Source organism: Pteronotus mesoamericanus, unplaced genomic scaffold, assembly GCF_021234165.1.
Source record: "Pteronotus mesoamericanus isolate MK-2021 breed Mesoamerican mustached bat unplaced genomic scaffold, CSHL_Meso_final contig_25, whole genome shotgun sequence".
Taxonomy (NCBI): Eukaryota; Metazoa; Chordata; class Mammalia; order Chiroptera; family Mormoopidae; genus Pteronotus; species Pteronotus mesoamericanus.
The window spans coordinates 23,102,613-23,119,929 of NW_026555105.1; the positions used below are offsets into that span (position 1 = coordinate 23,102,613).

The 17,317-nt window shown below is 51.2% G+C and overlaps 1 protein-coding gene and 1 pseudogene across 1 annotated transcript; one reads left to right on the forward strand and one right to left on the reverse strand.

The window, feature by feature from the left end:
- Positions 1–387: 387 nt before the first annotated feature.
- Positions 388–13,486, reverse strand: DDRGK1 (DDRGK domain containing 1). Its single transcript, XM_054573970.1, has 9 exons — positions 13,337–13,486; positions 11,950–12,153; positions 10,609–10,718; positions 10,256–10,357; positions 6,763–6,885; positions 6,353–6,391; positions 3,781–3,837; positions 3,217–3,265; positions 388–2,851 (listed from the first exon to the last, which is right to left on the reverse strand). The coding sequence occupies exons 1-9, from the start codon at positions 13,425–13,427 to the stop codon at positions 2,685–2,687; spliced, it is 942 nt and encodes a 313-aa protein (XP_054429945.1). The 5' UTR covers positions 13,428–13,486; the 3' UTR covers positions 388–2,684.
- Positions 13,487–14,149: 663 nt separating this feature from the next.
- On the forward strand, positions 14,150–14,787 carry LOC129070954 (40S ribosomal protein S8-like; annotated as a pseudogene).
- The last annotated feature ends 2,530 nt before the right edge of the window (positions 14,788–17,317 follow it).

Genomic DNA, 17,317 nt, shown 5'->3' on the forward strand with positions numbered 1-17,317 from the left:
TTCTATTTTATTTTTTAAAGGTTTTTATTTATTTTTAGAGAGGAAGGGAGGGAGAAAGGGAGACAAACATCGATGTGCAAGAGAAACATCCATTGGTTGGTTGCCTCTCACAGGCCCCCAACCAGGGACCTGGCCCGCAACCCAGGCATGTGCCTTGACTGGGAATCGAACCACCAACCTTTCACTTCGCAGGCCGGTGCTCAATCCACTGAGCCACACCAGCCAGGAATGTTTATGTTATTTTTAGAGAGACAGGAAGGGAGGAAGAGAGGGATCGAAATATCGATGTGAGACAGAAACACTGATCCATTGACCTTCATATACACCCCAACTGAAGATCGAACCTGCAACCCAGGCATTTGTCCTGACTGGGAATCATACCAGCAACCTTTAACTTTGTGGGACTAGGCCAAACCAACTCAGCCATATCGGTCAGGGCAATTTTTTCATTTCTTTTAGGGAGAGAGAGGAAGCGGGAGAGAGAGAGAGACCTCATGCAAGAGAGTAGCATTGATTAGTTGCCTTCTGTAGGCACCCAGACTGGGGACTGGCACCAGGGCCAGGGATCACATGAGTCTGGACCAGGGGTCACGTGCTTCCATGCCCAGACCTGGCACTGAACCTGCAACCTTTCAGTTGTGGGATGCCGCTCCAGGTGCTCTATTTTTTAAGGTACAAAAGCATTTAAGATAATTTCATATATCAAATTTGGGGACTTTAAGTGCTAACACGTACTTAAATAATTATTAATGTTTAAATGCTTGAAAAATTGTAAATGGGTAAACCTGAAAGTTTTATTAGTTATGAAAGCAGTTTGTACATATTTAGAAAAATGTTATTTATTACTATTGGAATAATTGCTCATTTGATAAATTTATTAGATTAGTAGATGGATCACTAAATAATGCACAAAGGGTTATAGGATTCTCCCTCCACAGTAAGCCCTTGGAACACAAAGAATCTCAGGGCACACGAGGAATCGATGTGCCTTTTCCCCACTCCTGTCCTGTGGGCAGTGTCCTGGAGCGGCTGTCAAAACCGTCTTGCCACCTGGATGGCAGTGGCTGAAGACGGTTGAGGGAAAGGATGGAAGAGACCTGTGGAACCGCTGTCTTGGTCTGTAAGAAGCCCCTTCCGGTGGGGATTGTAATTACTTGCAACCTTATGGCCTGCCTCTGCACCTCACCCCCACCTCCTTCACTGGCTCTCAACCATGGCTGCACACTGAATCTCCCAGTGATGCTCTCGGGGTTCCACCCCAGAGAGTCCAAGTGAACGAGTCTGGGGTTAAGTCTGGCATGAGACTGCTGGAAACTCCCCATGTGAACTAATGAGCAAACGGGGCCGAGAACCACGACTCTAGGTCATTGCTTCTTCTCCCTTTGGAAGTTTACGCTTTTATCTCAGACTGTGGGTACCTACATCTGTTCCTTCCCTCTCCTACTAGATTGTGGGCTCCCAGATGGTCTTCCAAACAATGCACGTGGCCCTTCCCAGCTCTGGGTGACTCCAAGTGCCCAGTGCTGACAGAAGTAGCAAAGTCATGCCTGACTTGGAATTTAGGTTCCATAGTTAACGCTTATGACACTAAATGAGCCAAAATCACCCTTGACAACCCCTTGGGAAGGCCCTGCCCTGGAGCCTGATGTCCTGCCTCCCCTGCCCATCCCCACCGAATTTCCTCCTGGGCCAGAACAGAAAGATGCTGTCTCCACCACCAGGCATCGGAGGAAGCAGGTGGTTCATGTTTAGGGGCCACCTTGCCTAAGAGATACACATTTAAACACATGCCTCGCCCTCAGCATAGCAGTGTGCTCATGCCATGAACAGCCCACAGGAACCAGAGTGGCTGACCCTACAGGAGACACATATCTCCCATCTCACACCCACTGCCGAGCATATGGTCCTCACACCCACTGGTGGGTGGAATCACCCACGCCATTTAGACTTTTTGTCAAAAATACAGAGCCGAATTCATGTGACGTGCTGTGTGAAGCAATGCCCCTCCATGGTACAATTCCATACAGCTCAAACCGGTCCTCCCCTTCCTTTGACCTGCCCCACAAGGAGCTGGCCCAGCATCTTGCCCTCCCTGACCTCCCTGTCCTTGCCCTTAAAGGCTGATGTTCCCTAGGAAGCTTCCCTTGGCGCAGCTCGTTAACTCTCTTCTCAAGGACTCTCAGCCTTCCTTAGGGCCCCCGAATCCACACAAAAAGTGGTGAGACCTCCCACTCCAGTCAGAGGAGACGTGGCCCAAGAGGTTCCTCACTCTTGCTCTGCGAAGACGGAAGGAAGGAGAGGAAGGCCTCCTCCAGGCCTTGGGAGCCTGGCTTGCAGGGAACGAAGGAACAGTACATGCTCAGTTTTTTGTTTTGGTTTTTTTTGAACAAATGAATGAATGTTTGCTAAGGATGAAAATTCCATCTGCTTTGGTAGGCTACTCCACGTCCCCCGCCCCGACCTCACCCCTAGTATGTCTGAGGCTTAGATTTTTACCTGCTCATTTGGGATCCCAGGCCAGGCCTTCTGCCACACCAAGCCACACCAAGCTCAGCAGTACTCACAGGCCTTTAATCTAGAACTGCCTGGCCACACTCCACCAATGCCCTAGGATGGTGGCGAGGGATAAAGAGGTAAGGTCAGGTAGGCCGTCCCAGCTCTGAGCCCAAGCGAGAGGGGCCAGGTCAGGCTGGGGCCTGGGCAGGGGGCTCCCGGCCCCAGGAGATGAGGGAGTTGCTGGCCTGGGCAAGCTCAGCGATGGACACCCGGCCCCGCTGCCGGATGAAGTTAGCCACAGCAGCCAGTTCCTCCGGGGTTATGTAGATGAACTTGCCCCTGTCGTCAATCACACCTGCGGGGACACACAGGTTGTGGAGCTGAGTCTTCTGGGCCTTGCCCACCTGGCCTGAGAAGGCCCTCCCACCCTTCACAACTGGCTCCGAGTCCTGCAGGTGTGCCTGGCCTTTCCCGGCAGCACCCAATCCTGGCTGGGTGTCGAATCAGGCTTTCTTGCCCATCCTGGTCACCCTGAGCCACCCCCAGGCCTCGGCATGTCCTCCTTGTAACTGTGTCCCCTGCTCAGTGTCCCTCATTGCGCACTGCCCCCCCACCCACCCCCGCCGTGATCACACTGCCTCTGCAACAAGTCCCTGGAGCCCCCTGTGGCTAGACAGTCTCCAAGGCCAAGCCTGTAGTGACTGAGTCTCACCCCCTCACCTGTCAGAGTCCCCTCGGCCAGCAGATCCTGAATGCGGTTTATGGTGTCCTGTGAGGAGGGCAATTCTCAGAGCAGGGATGGGCGCTGCTGTCTCCATAAAAGGCACCTGCAACCTCCATGCCACCACAGCCAAATCTTCTCCTCCCCCTCCCCTGGCTGCTCCCCCCTGCAAAGTGACTCTGTGCTTCTCCTCTGGCCCTGCGGCCCTGCGAGACCCCCAAGAGAGGTGTTTTTCCAACCAGAAGAGGAGCAGTGGTGACATTTGGCCATGAAGGCTGGTACAGCTTGTTTGCGAGAGTTGTCAAGGTAACTGGGTTTTGGCTGTATTGGTTACAGGGGCTGCTGGAGAGATGGGACTTTTTCTTTTCTTCCCTGCCTGTTCCTCCATCTAGGAGAAAGGCAGGATTCTGGGAATGCTGGGAGCCCTACTCTCTGCTCCCACCTGGTTGGGCGCAGGGTGGAGGGAGCATCAAAACTCTCCATCTTTAGCGTGGGCCCCCCTCTGACAACCACACAGATCCCATGGCCACACTCCAAACGAAAGGCCACCTTCCAGGGCTTACCTGAGTCCGCAGGCCCACCTGGGAAGCCAGGTCTTCCAAGAGCACAACCTTGGACTGCTACAAAGAGCAGGAGAAAAAGGAGAGAGACTGAGTGGGCAAATCCGTCTCAGCACAAACTGAGGTTTACATTCTGATCTGATCTGCTTTGGGCAGCTGGGTAACACTGTAGATTCCTGTGGAAGAGCCTCGATCCCTTCACACACTTGCTCACACACTCTCCCAACCACCTATATACAGAGACCCACACACTCAAACTCTCCTTCCCCTGGTTGTAGGGAGGTATCCGGCTAAAACCGCCACCTGGCCCACAAGCCCCATCCTGGACTGGGGACACGGACACGGACACACACAAACACGCACACGCACACAGCTGAGCATAGCTGCCACCTTCTCCTCTGTAGCCAGCTGTATATTTTTAACATCATGGACAGGCTGGAAGGGGAAGCTCCATAAGATGAAGGGAGGGGGTGACACAGTCACCAAAAGCTATGTTAAAAATCTGTCACCAGAATTTGTGTTTGCTAAGGACCTGCCAGGACAATGCACTGAGAAGATGGGGTGTAGGCAGTGGTGACCAAAACCTAGCCTCCAGCTCACGGCCAGGCAGGAGAGAGCGCAGAGAGAAGGACCCAATAAGCAGGGCTCCCAGCAGAGGCGGTATGGCTCATGCCCACCTTGCTTTTGCTTACTGCCCAGACCTGGAAATCTCCACACTTCCTTTCTCCATCCTCTTCACACCATCCGAGGCACTGGGCCCACCCTTAAAATAACCGTTGCTAACACTCTCAGTGCTTTCTGTGCACAGCCATTTCCCACGTGCTTCCCTCAAACCCTCAGCAGAAACTTTCGTTCAGGGGGTGCAGCTGAGGGACCTCATGCGTCTGCCCCTGCCTCCCCCACAGACAGCATATGACTCGAAAGAAGGCTGTCTTTATGTTCCCGTGATTCTTTCATAGCAAATGAGCTGGGGGAGGAGTGACATGGTGACACCTCCTGGGCTGAGATGGCATGTGACCGTTCTAAATGCCAAGCAGAATGTGCAAGCAGGGAGGCGAGCGAGCGGCAGTTGGAACAGGGGACGGGCGAGTCCAAGGTGACCTGGCCAGCTGGCCTCTGCCTACAAGGGAGGGGGCGGGTGCTGGGTTCTCAGAGACAGCTCAGAGTGGGAGCAGGAAGCCACCCCAGGTGGTGCCTTTAGACCTAGTCTGACGGGTGTCAGCGCCAAAAGCGTGCTTGGAAAAACAAACCAACCAACCTAGCCCTTATCAGAAAGAAGAGTGGACTGACCAACAACAACAAGCCAGACTACGCCTCACACAAACTATGCTGGGTGCATAATTGTGCCACCAGCTCTGAAATCCTAAATAAAAGGACCCACCCCCTTGGAGCCAGGAAGGTGGGTGGGCTGAATTTTGAAAGTCCTCCTTTTCCCTGCAGACAGGAGCTCTGGGAAAATCAGACAGGACAGGCTGGAAAGACCTCTAAGGTCCAGAAGAGCTTGGAGAACCCCCAGAAAATGGGTCCTCCAGAGCCACTAAAAGCAAGGGGCCTTTTCTCAGGTTGCTGTAGACGCTAGAGGATAGGGGGAGCCAAAGCTGATGGAGGAGGGCTGGAGGAAACACACAGGACCATGTTGCTGCCCACTGGGTAGATGGGGACAGAAAGTTCCAAACAGCAGCAGGGACACGTGAGCAGTCCTGCCCGGGCCACAGCCCTTAGTCCCATGTGCCAGGGTGGAGAACAGGCTCCGTCGAGGGGAGTGGGCACAGCCTGAGGAAGCTTCCTTCCTCCTGGGAAACCCCAGCCCCTGGTTGCTGGGAGGCATCTAAACCCTGCTCCCTTTTGGGAGGTGGGAGGAGGATTATGCAAGCCCTGGCTCCTTGGCACCCCCTAGTATCGCCCCCACCCCTACCCCCGCTACCTCTGTACTCATTCCCTCAGCCGCCTCTGCACCTCAGAGCTGCACTTGAAAACCTCTCGCATCCTTTGTGGGAGAAGGGAAGTTGCTTAGCAGCAAAGCGGAGCAGGACAGTGCTTATGCTTATGCAACCCGGAGCTGCACCGGGGCGGCCTGCAGACAGAAGGGGACACACCTGCCACCCTGCCCTGGATTCCAAAGGAAACAGCACTGTTTCCCCCCTCACCCCCTCAAGACCCAAGTTCCCGGTCAGGAACACGTGGCAGGGGATGCTTGTTTCAAGTCAGAGGAGCCTCAGTGTGACAGAATCGACAGAAAACACATGCGAAGAAACTTGAAAACACAGTGACTCACTGAGCGTGGGGTCTGAAGAACAGAAAAACTGTCAAACGCTGCGTGTGAGGAAGGAATCAAAGGCTCACACCTCCCACACGGACCCAGGTCCTTCTCCACCCTCGGGGTCAGGAGAAGACTCTCCTGGCCAGGAGCCCAGCAGTTCAGCCCCTCTCGGTCCTGCTGCCCACTCCTGCCTGACCTTGAGTGTAACTCCTGCAGCCCGTGCTCGGGTCAGCTCTCCTGAGAACATGCACGACGCACAGACACACACACACGAGGCAGGAAGCTGATACCGGGATCTGCTCTTTGGCTCCTTACCTTAATGTAGTTGACGAACTCTGTCAGGAAGCTGTGGGACTAGAGGAGCAAAGAAAGCAGAGTGAGTGTCCCTCTTGCCGAGGCTGCAGGGGTCTATGCCTACCCACCTGCCCAGCCGGGTGCCACCCGCCTGTGTGCCTGCCCGCGTGCCCGCCCAACCGCCTACATGTACCACCTGCCTTGGCAGGCAGCACGGCCTCCCACGGTGAGGCTTTTGGAGGCACCTCTCCTAAGAACAAGGCCTCTCAACCCTGCAGCCTGCTGGCCACCATGCCTGCCCCTCCCTCGCTGCCTGGCTGGGGAGGCAGGCGAGGAGCAGCAGGGTGTCTGGGAGGCAGTGGCCGGCCTCGGGTCTGCCACGGGCCCGCCTTGGTGGGGACAGCAGCATTTCGCAGGAGTGGCAGGCCCACCTGCTCCTCGGTCATGGACTCGCCCACACCCTCCTCCTCCACCACGAAGGCCTCCTTCAGCTTCAGGTACTCCTCATGCTCCCGCTGGGCCTGCTCCTCGCGGGCTTTCCTCTCCTCCTCCTCCTGGGGACAGAGTGGGCAAGAGTCAGGTATCTGGGCACGGGTGCCCACCCCATCCCTGGTCTGGTCCTTGCTGGTCATACCCCTCAGCCCTTTCTCAGGGACAGAGCTCCTTCAGGACCCCATCCCTCTGGCCCCCGCACTGAGCAGAAGGCAGAGGCTCCACTTCTCATGAGTTCCATAACCTCCCAGACAAATGCTGCTCAGCCTCCCTCTCCTCAATGCCCTGCCACAGCCCCACCCACAATACCCTTCAGCCGCCCACCCTGCCATCTTGTTCAAACACACACGGGGGTCCATTTCCTCACCATCCACCCATTCTCCGCTGTGGTCCGCTCTAGCCTGGCCTCTGCATACTGGGCTCCTCTGGAACAACTCCTGCTATGGCCTCACCCATCCCCTTAATCCCACCCAATCCGAGGGGCAACCACCAGGCCTCGCATCCCGTCCCCTCAGTGGCACTGGGCAGAGCTGACCACTCCTTCTTCCTTCCCTTGGCTTCCAGACGCCACCGTCTCCTGCACTTCCTCCAGCTCCTTGCGCCACTGTTCCCGCCTCCTCCATCACTCAGTCCTGCCCCTTCTCCCACTTCCACTCTCTCTCGGGGCTCGTGGCATCAACAACCATTCCCTTGCCAGTGACTGCCACAGCTGTGTCCCTGCCCAAATCTCCACTCCCAAGCACACAACCATCCACAGGACACACCGACTGGGCCATCACAAAGGTGCCTCAAACTGAATTACGTTCCAGAAAGACCCTGTGATCTACTCCCCACAGGTCTGGTCCTCCTCCTGGGTCCCTGGCTCAGTGAGTCACACAGCCACCTGGCCAGCGGCCCCAGCCGGAAGTGAGGTCCCAAGTACCACTTCTTCAACACCCAGAAAGCTTCAGTCCATCCATGTCACTCCACCACCACCGCCACCACCTAGTACGACAGCCTCCCCCAACCTAACCCATCTTCCAGAGCTCTCAGACAGATATTTTTAAAACATGAAGCTCAAGCTGGGGCAGGAAATATACAGGATGAGCCGGAGCATCTTGCAGCGCCAACAGTGAGAAAACAATGAGAGCATGTCAAAGGTACGCAGGAGCCAGCTGAAAGAGCTCCTGATGGCCAAAGCTGGAACAATCTCAGCAACAAAATAAAACAGTATTGGATTATAAGACAAAGTACAAAATAAATAGTCATAAGTCCATGTGGATAAAAATAAACAACTGAATGTATAAATAGAGAAGAAAAGGTCAATCTTCTGCACAAAAGAGTTCCAAATACTTTTGTGGATGCTCTCCTCTCAAGGAAGCAGAGCATAACTCCCCACGCCTGAAGCGTGGGCTGTGCAGTGACTTGTTTCTGAAGAAGTATGGGAAGGGGAGAGTAACATTACGGTGGAGAAACTGACAAACACCCTGGGCGATCTAGGTTTTAACATCACTAGTGGCAAGTGAAGCTGATAACACGTACCACTTATACACTGTGTTGAAGAAGGCACTTCACATGTGATCTTCCTCCCAGAAATCCATAACCTCAGTCTAACCATGAGAAAAACATCAGCCAAAATTGAGGAACATTTTACAAAATACTGTATTATGTTGCATGTAACATGCACTTTTTTGCCCACATTTGAGGGAAAAATGAGGATGCCCATTATACATGGGTAGTACTAATTTTGTATATATAGAAATGTTTTTAGTTCTTTTATTTATGCTTCTGCATTAAAAGTGTAACTCTAGAAAGTAGTAATGATATCTGTATGCAAAATAATACCCTGGAATACGATGATCAGTTTTGTTTCCGAATATAAATAAATAAAAAACTGAATTAAGAACTTAAAATGAACCCTGGCTGGTGTGGCTCAGTGGATTGAGTCCCGGCCTGCGAATCAAAGGGTCAGGGTCCCAGCTCAATTCCCAGTGCAGGGCACATGCTTGGGTGGCAGGATAGGTCCCTGGTAGGCGGCGCACAAGATGCAACCACACATTGATGTTTCTCTTCCTCTCTTTCTCCCTCCCTTCCCCTCTCTAAAAATAAACAAGTAAAATCTTAAAAAAATAAAAATTAAAACAAAAGATTTTTTTCCTGAAAGTTTGGGCCAAAAACATGAGTTCACATTATACATGGGAGTGATTATACACAGCAACATACAGTACTTTCGCAGTACTCCTCAAAACAATCAAGATCATCAAAAGCAAGAAAAGTGAAAAGCTGTCACAACCCAGAGGAGCTTGAGAAGACATGACAACTAAGTGTAATGTGGTATCCTGGAAAAGAAAAAGGATATTGGGGTCCTGGCTGGGTAGCTCAGTTGGCTGGAGTGTCATCCTAATATACCAAGGTTGTGGGTTCAATCCCCAGTCAGGGCAATACAAAAATCAACCAATGAATGTGTAAATAAGTAGAACAACAAATCAATGTTTCTCTCTCTCTCCCTTCCTCTCTCTCTCAAATCAATTTTTAAAAATTTAAAAAAAGGATACTGGGGGAAAGCTAATCAAATCGGAATAAATTTTGGGGTTTACTTAATAATAATACATCCATATTAGTTGTGAGAAATAGGCCACCATAAGGTGAGATGTTAATAACAGGGGAAACTAAGTGAGGGGGAGAAGAGCCCCAGGATACTGAAGGTGCATTAGGCAGAGTCAATATTCATAAAAGTGAAAAACCCTCTCTACTAATGCCTCCACGTGTTCTGGTCCACGTGTTCTGGTCCATTGCTACAGTACCCATAGTCAGGCCTTCTACCATCCAGTGCCCCTGGACAACGAGGCCAGTCAGAGCCCAAAGGCATCACGTTATGGGGTCTTCCAGCTGGGGCAGCCCTGGCTCTCGCCCTGTATCACATCACATCTTTATGATACTCCCTTTCTTGGGCACCTGGTTCTCAGAAGCAGGAAGCATATAGCAAACGAATGCTCATCAACGACTTCTATCGCAATGGTCCTCATCTCTGAGCATCTCCTCTATGCCAGGACCTAAGGAGGACCTGACTCACACAAGAGTCCACCAACTCTCATGATGACCTGTAACAGCCTCAAGGCCCTCACGATCCAGAGACCCCCTTTATCTCTTTGACCCCTCTCCTTGCTTACACTGCTCTGGCCACTCTCACCATCTCAATGTTCTTCAAGTACTCCAGGTATGTACTCCAGGTATGTTCGATATATCACATGCATACAAACTCCCATCTCAGGCTCTGCTTTTCAGTGGCAGCTTTATGCAGACTGCACTGAGAGCCCCGGGACTAAGTAAACCAAGGCCTGCCTCTGCACCTGGTCTATGGCCCATCGTCCAGCTTGGAGGAGTTAGGGAGCTGCATGGGAAACAAGGCTGCCTGGTCAGGTGTCAGAAGTCAGGATCTGGGGTCGGTCTTACCTTCTGTTCCTCCTCCAGCCGAAGCCGCTCCTCCTCCTTCTTCCATTCTGCCTCACGCTGGGACTCAAGGCGTTTCCGCTCCTCACGCTCGGCCTCCTCTGCCTGGAGAGAGGCCTTCATAGAGGCACATCCCTACCCCACCTAGAGCTTGTTCACCTCCCAAACAGGCCAGGGCAGGCAATAGGCAATGCCTGGGCCAGGCTACAGACCAAGGCTGCAGGAGACAAAGCTAGGGAAGCAGCAAACACCAGCCCAGCATGCAAAGAGCCTCAAGGGGAGAGTCTGCTATATGGAACAGGGAAGGGAGGGTCCTTTCCCACTTCCCGGAGCTGCTCCCCACTCCTCCCTCTTGCCTCGCGCTGGGCTTTTCGTGCTTGTTTCTCCTCCAGTTTCCGTAGTTTCTTGGCTCCAATTTTCCCCGACGGGTGAGTTTCTGCTGGCTTCTCACTTTCTTCCTCATGGGCTGTGTGGGGGCAGAGAAGGACACTTCAGGTCTTGGCTAGAGAGGACCAATGATGGTGGATCCACCCCACCCCTTGTCCCTGTCCTTATGGATGGTTCCCCTTCCACCAGCCTGCAAATGTCATTAGCCCAGCTCTGCCCTCCAGAGGCATCAGCTACAAATGCAGAAATTCAAACCCAGGGTGTGTGTGTGTGTTAGAGGTGGTGGTAGGGTGAGGGATCCACAGGGCAAGGGGAGAGATGATAACTTTACACGTCGCATAGCCATAGAGGAACGCACCAGGTTCCAATATCCCAATGTCTGCAAATTACAGACAGGACTGTCTGGGCTTGCAGAGTTCTCTGCTTTCTGTCTCACAGCCAAAGCTCCAAGGAGGGATAGCCCCAGGGGAAATTTATCCCCACTCCATCCCCTCTAACCAGCCTCACCACCCACCTCAAATCTCAAATCATTCTCACTGCTGAGGGCTCTGGACTCAGTCCCTGGCCAGGGTTATCCCTTTTACCCAAGGCAAAAAGATAGCCCAAAACCCAGGATTACCCCAGGGCCAAAAACCCGCTGATTCCTAAGCAGCAAGGATATTAGACTGCAAGTCTGAGACAGGAGGGATGGTGCAACAGATGACTCTTTTTTTTTTAGCCAAAGGGGCTAATTTCCAAGAGTACAAAGGCAAAAGCCCCAAATGCCTCTTTCTCAGGCTCAAGACAGCTGTGGAGCACTGGTGGGGAGATGTTCTTTCCTATAATCCCAAGGGCCCTGTTGGTCTCCCAGTACCAGGGATACAGAGGTCTCCATCAGAAGAACATCTCTATCCTCAAACTCTTCTTGGGTTACGGCAACCCCAGTCCAGGGACTGCCGGAGCGCTCAGCCAGGAGCTCTGGCCCGGGGGTGAGGCCCTCAGCGAATGAGTGTGCCCACACCAGGAAGAGTGTTGGGATATAGAGGGAACTGAGGAACTCCCCTGGTCAATTTAAAGACCCCTGCCCTCCTGCTTGGACAGCGAGAACCCAGATGAAGGAAGGTATTGGCCCAATGGAATAGGGGTCAGAATCTAGAACTTCTGGTCCCTAGGACCAAAGGCCAGTTCTCAAGTCTGGCCACACTCCATCCTATGGCTCCCAGACATCCCTCCCACACTGTGGCTTCACACCCTACTCTTCGACCCAGCTTTTGGGGTCCTCTCACCCCCTAGGGCAGTTCTCTTCCCCTCCAGGATGTGGCCCCACTCACCTGGGATGACGGCTTCCTCCTCATTGTCATCCACCTCGGACCTGGCCAATCGCTGGGCTTGACGCTGGGCCTGCAGACGACTGCCCAGGTCCCTGCGGCGCCGGGGTCTACCCCCAGCCCTCTGCTCCTCGGGCTCCAGGGGCCGAGCCTGGGCCACTCGGCCTGCTGGCACTGGCTCTTCATGGTGCAGTGGCTCTCCGCTGGCTATAGGGAAGAGAGGAACCACAATGTTGTCCAGCAGCCCAATCCACCTGACGGCAGGGGAGCAACATCCTAAAGGTCTCATCCTCCTCTACTCAACTTCCTCCAGGCTCCTGATGGAAGCACAAATCCCAACTTCTGAGACCACTGAGGCCTTTATAACCCAGACCCTCACCTCAGTCCTAGGCAGCAAGATCACCCTTTCCCTCCAGCCTGTGTTGATACCTTTCCCTTCAAAGTCCCACCTTGCAGCTGGCCCGTCAGGAGATTCCCACCTTGATGGAGCAAGATGGAGCTGAAGCTCTACCTCCTCCAGGAAGCCCACTCTGAACTCTACAGACCTCACCTGAATGCCCACTGCAGGACTGCATTTATTTCTGGCCTAACACCACCGGCCAGTGGTTTTATCTGGCAGCACAACCAGAGAGCCCACCTGGGGGCTTTCTTCCCAGGAAATTTGCTGGCTATCTCCTTACCTCAGTTCCTTGCCCTACCCTCGGGGCCTGCAGGTGCTCTGAAGTAGCTTGTGGGCCCAGTGAGGGGGAGAGACATTAAACACAAAGCCATTTGGTGACAAGGGAAGGGGATGGAGTGGGGAATGCCGGGTGCGTCTGTCCTATGACATGGCCTTCTGATCAAGGTGCAGAACAGGGAGGAGAGTGCACGGGTGTCTCCTTGAGTGGCGAGAGCCTCAGGCAGTTCCCCAGGGCTGCCTCATGCTCTCTCCAGCTCGTGGGTAGGCAGAAAATATTCTAGTGTCCCCTTCTTGGCACAGGCTCTGGAGTCAGCCTGGGAGGGATGGAAACTCTTGTGATTTCTTCAACGGGCTCAGAGGGACATTGCCCCACTGAGAGATGGCAGCGTGTGTCCGCCTGGGCCTAGCCCCTCTGGGTGTGTAGGTCTGCAGTGCCAGGGGGCAAGGACAGGGATGGGGCGAGGATGTCTTTGGGGACCGGGAGGAAAGTGCAAGGACGCAGCCATCCCGTGTGCCGGTTCTGGCCTGGTCCCAGCCGGTCCCCCTTCGCGCGGGTACATGCAAGCCCTAGAGCTCGGCCAGGCGCCTAGATCCCCGTCAGCGCCGCCAGGCGGACGGGCGCATGCGCAGGAGCCTCAGCGCGACGGCCTACCACGGCTCAGGGAGTCGGAGAAGCGGCCCCACCGGCCCTAGCGCGGCGGCATCCCTTACCTGCTGCCGCTTGGCCCCGTCTGCGAGTCAGGAAGAGGATAAGGCCGATAAGCAGAGCTGCTGCCACCAAGTACACCACCGGGGCCACCATGGCGACAGCTTCCAGGTGGGACCTATGTGTCCACCCAGAGGCCCTGAACTTCCCAGTCCCCGCCCAACGCCCATATGACCCCTCCCATTTCCCCATTCAAGACCCCGCCCACCACTCTGGGCTCCGCCCAGGCCGTGTGTTTCACAGAGACCTTAGTTTTTTTTATTTTAGAATGAATTTGGGGGGCATTAAAAAAACACGTTAAGTGGAAATTATTCCAAACGGTTACATGCAGCGTGACAACCTTAATATATGTCTTTAAGGCACTAAACAATGCCATATAGTGTTTATGGAAACATATACACCATGTGTAAAAAGTACAAAAAGATACTTGGGAATAATACACACCAACTTCAGGATAACGATTACCTTTGGGGAGAGAAGAAGATGGATGAGGGTAAGGGCAGAGCTGTGTTTGTAGCTGTGACATTTTTGTTAAAAGAATGAGAGGGAGAGACCAAATCTTCCATTTAAATAGTGATATATTTTTGTACTCAGACCTGCCAATTTTATACGTATTTTAAAGTAAAATTAGCTTTCTTAGGTTGTACAAAAATTAGTGATCCAGTTTCCCATAGTGAGCTCTTGGAAATTACCCACAGGGAATTTAAAGTCCCCTTTAATTCTTAAGAATCTATAAAGAAAACTGGGGACAAGTTATACTTCAATGAAGTTGTTTTCAAAGAAACTGCAGATAGGCTCTTTCCAGTCAGTGCCAAACCATGTCAACTCAATGGCACAAGTGCCACAAGCCCATAGACAAGAGAAAGCCCAACCACAAGAAGCAAAAATATGCACTGGGGTGCCCTGCTGCCCACATTAAGATTGGCCTTCACTGCATACACATAGTCCATGCACGGGCAGGCAACAAGAAGTACTGAGCTTTGAGGCTGGATGTGGGCAACTTCTCCTGGGGCTTAGAGTGCTGTATGCACAAAACAAGGATTATTGATGCTGTCTACATGCATCTAACAACAAGCTGGCTGGTCCGCACCAAGAGCCTGGTAAAGAACTGCATGATGCTCATCGACAGCACACCATACCAATAGTGGTATGAGTCCCACTAGGCACTGTCCCTGGACCTCAAGGAGGGGGCCAAGCTGACTCCAGAGGAGAAAGAGATTGTCAACAACAAAAAAAAGATAAAAGAAAACTCAGAAGAAATATGAAAAAGAATGCCAAAATCAGCAGTCTTCTAGATGAGCAGTCCCAGCAGGACAAACTTCTTGCATGCATCGCTTCAAGACCAGGCCAGTGTGGCCAAGCAGATGGTTATGTGCAATAAGGCAAGAAACTGGAGTTCTAGCTGAGGAAAATCAAGACCCAAAAAGCAAATAAACCTTCATTCCTCTTGTCTTAGTGCATGTAACATAGGTGTTTATTGTAAAACAAACAAACAAAAGAACTGGGACAGAATGTAAACTTGAGATTTTTTTAAAGAAGCAAATAACTACTGGGAATTTGCTATTAGAGTAGTATGAAACCTCTTCTGTGTGTGTGACAACATAAAGATTCCAGGACCAATGGTGTGAATGGTGGAGGCAGGGGGAGATTTGAAAAAATATGACATGTTAATATCTGTTAAGTGGAAATTATTGCAAATGGCTATGTGCAGTGTGACAACATATATATAAGTTTTAAAACCACTAAACAGCTCTGGCTGGTGTGGCTTAGTGGATTGAGTGCTGGCCTGTGAACCAAAGGGTCACTGGTTTGATTCCCAGTCAGGGCGCATGCCTGACTTGCAGGCCAGGTCCCCAGTGAGGGGTGCGTGAGAAGCAACCACACATTGATATTTCTCTCCCTCTCTTCCTCCCTTCCCCTCTCTAAAAAGTAAATAAATAAAATCTAAAAAAATAAAATAAAACCACTAAACAATACCACGTTATTAAATTGAAGTGGTGACAATTTGAGCATCTGTCTCTTTTCTGTAAGTTTGGAGTATTTCATAATTTACATTTTAAATTAAATTTTAAACAAGTAAACTGGGCAGGATAGATTTAATAAAAATAGCTAATGTTGATAATTGTTAAAGTTGTGTGATGGTTATATAGGGGCTCATTATACTACCCTTTTTGACATCTTTGTATGACTATGAAATTTTCCATAATAAAAAGTTTTATTAAAACGTACAAGTTAGCTCTGGCCCAGTGGCTCAGTTGGTGGGAACATCATCCTGTACACCAAAAGGTTGTGGGTTCGATTCCCAGTTGGGGCATCGGCCCAGGTTGTGGGCTCAATCAACTAGGGACCTGCCCTGGTCAGGGAGTGTGCAGGAGATGACTGATCAAAGTCTCTCCTCCCACCCCCCTTTCTCTGTCTCTAAAATCAACAAAAAAAAGAAAAAAGGTGAAAGCCCTAGCCGAGTATCTCAGTTGGTTGGACAGTCATCCCAATAAGCCAAGGTTGTAGGTTCGATCCTCAGTTAGGGCACATACAAGAATCAACCAATGAAAACATAAATAGGTAGAACAAAAAAGTCAATGTGTCTCTCCCCCTCACCATTCCTTTCTCTCTGAAATCAATAAATTTTAAAAAATTAAAGACTTTATACATTTTCATAATTTGCATGAGCTCAGAAAGTTGCCTGGATGGGCAAAACAAACTGTCAATAGAGATAATTCTTCCTGTTGCCTCAGATATCATTTTTATAGCTTTCACATGTAGTTCTCAGGTTCTCGGCGTCCTGGCCCCCAAACATGTCGCTTAAGGGTTGTGGGCAGACAGGAGGGTGGAAAACAGCAGGAAGAGCCATCTTCCTGGTGTAGGTAAGAACAAAACAGCGTTGGACTTATAAGAGCAGTAGTGGGGGGCGAAAAGGAGGGGACTGATTCAAGAGCTATTCCAGAGGTAGAACCAACAGGACTTGACAAGTTCCTTTGAGGACAAGAATCATCCTTCTTTGCTTAGCTGGGTTTTTCCAATTGAGGGGAGTGCAGTTCTAATGAGATTTCCAGTCATATTCTTTACTAAAGGGGGTAAATATTTGTACATTTTAATTCTAGCACAGTTTATTTAATGAATTAACAAATGATGCAATCTCCTTCCTTTCTGTTTAGAGCAACTAAGAACTTCACTATCTTTTAAAAAAATTTTTTAAATTTATTTTTAGAGGGGAAGGGAGGGAGAGAGGGAGATAAGCATCAGTGTGTGGTCGCCTCTTGCACACCCTCAACTGGGGACCTGGCCCACAACCCAGGCATGTGCCCTGATCAGGAATCAAACCAGTGACCCTTTGATTCTCAGGCCAGCGCTCAATCCACTGAGCCACACAAACCAGGGTAAACTTCAGTATCTCTTTATAGACTGATCAGTTAAGTGAACAAATCAGTACATTTCTTTTTTAGTTTTATTGCCTAAGAGGATTTTCTGACACTTGCAACCAAGAGTGCTGATTAAAGATCACACATACACAAATCTTTGTATACAATTGTGTGTATTCACATACCTTTTCCCTCCCCTCAAGCTCTTGGGCTCCATGGCCTTCAGATTTAGAGTGAGGTCTATCTAGTGAAAGTGAATACCCATTCACAAGACTCCCCGCTTATTAACCTTTTGTAAGCTCCCACAGCTAGCTGTGACTGATCAGCTGCCCTAACCTAGGTGGTTCTCAGCACCCAGCATTTCCCCAGTCACTGCAGTGACCGTAGCACATGGTACCTGTCTATGGTACACCAGATGCCTAGACCCAGTCCCTGGGAAGCTCTTCCTGGCATAATGGTGTAGCTGAAGTTTTAAAGGCCAGGAGGTCAGCTTTGATCAGGGAAATCTCTGCCCCTCCACCTCCCTGAGGATTCTCTATGATTTCATGAGGAAAGAAAATAGATGACAGAGAGGTAGTTGCTACGCACTCCCCGATTCGAACCCAGTACTTCCGAAATCAACTCCAA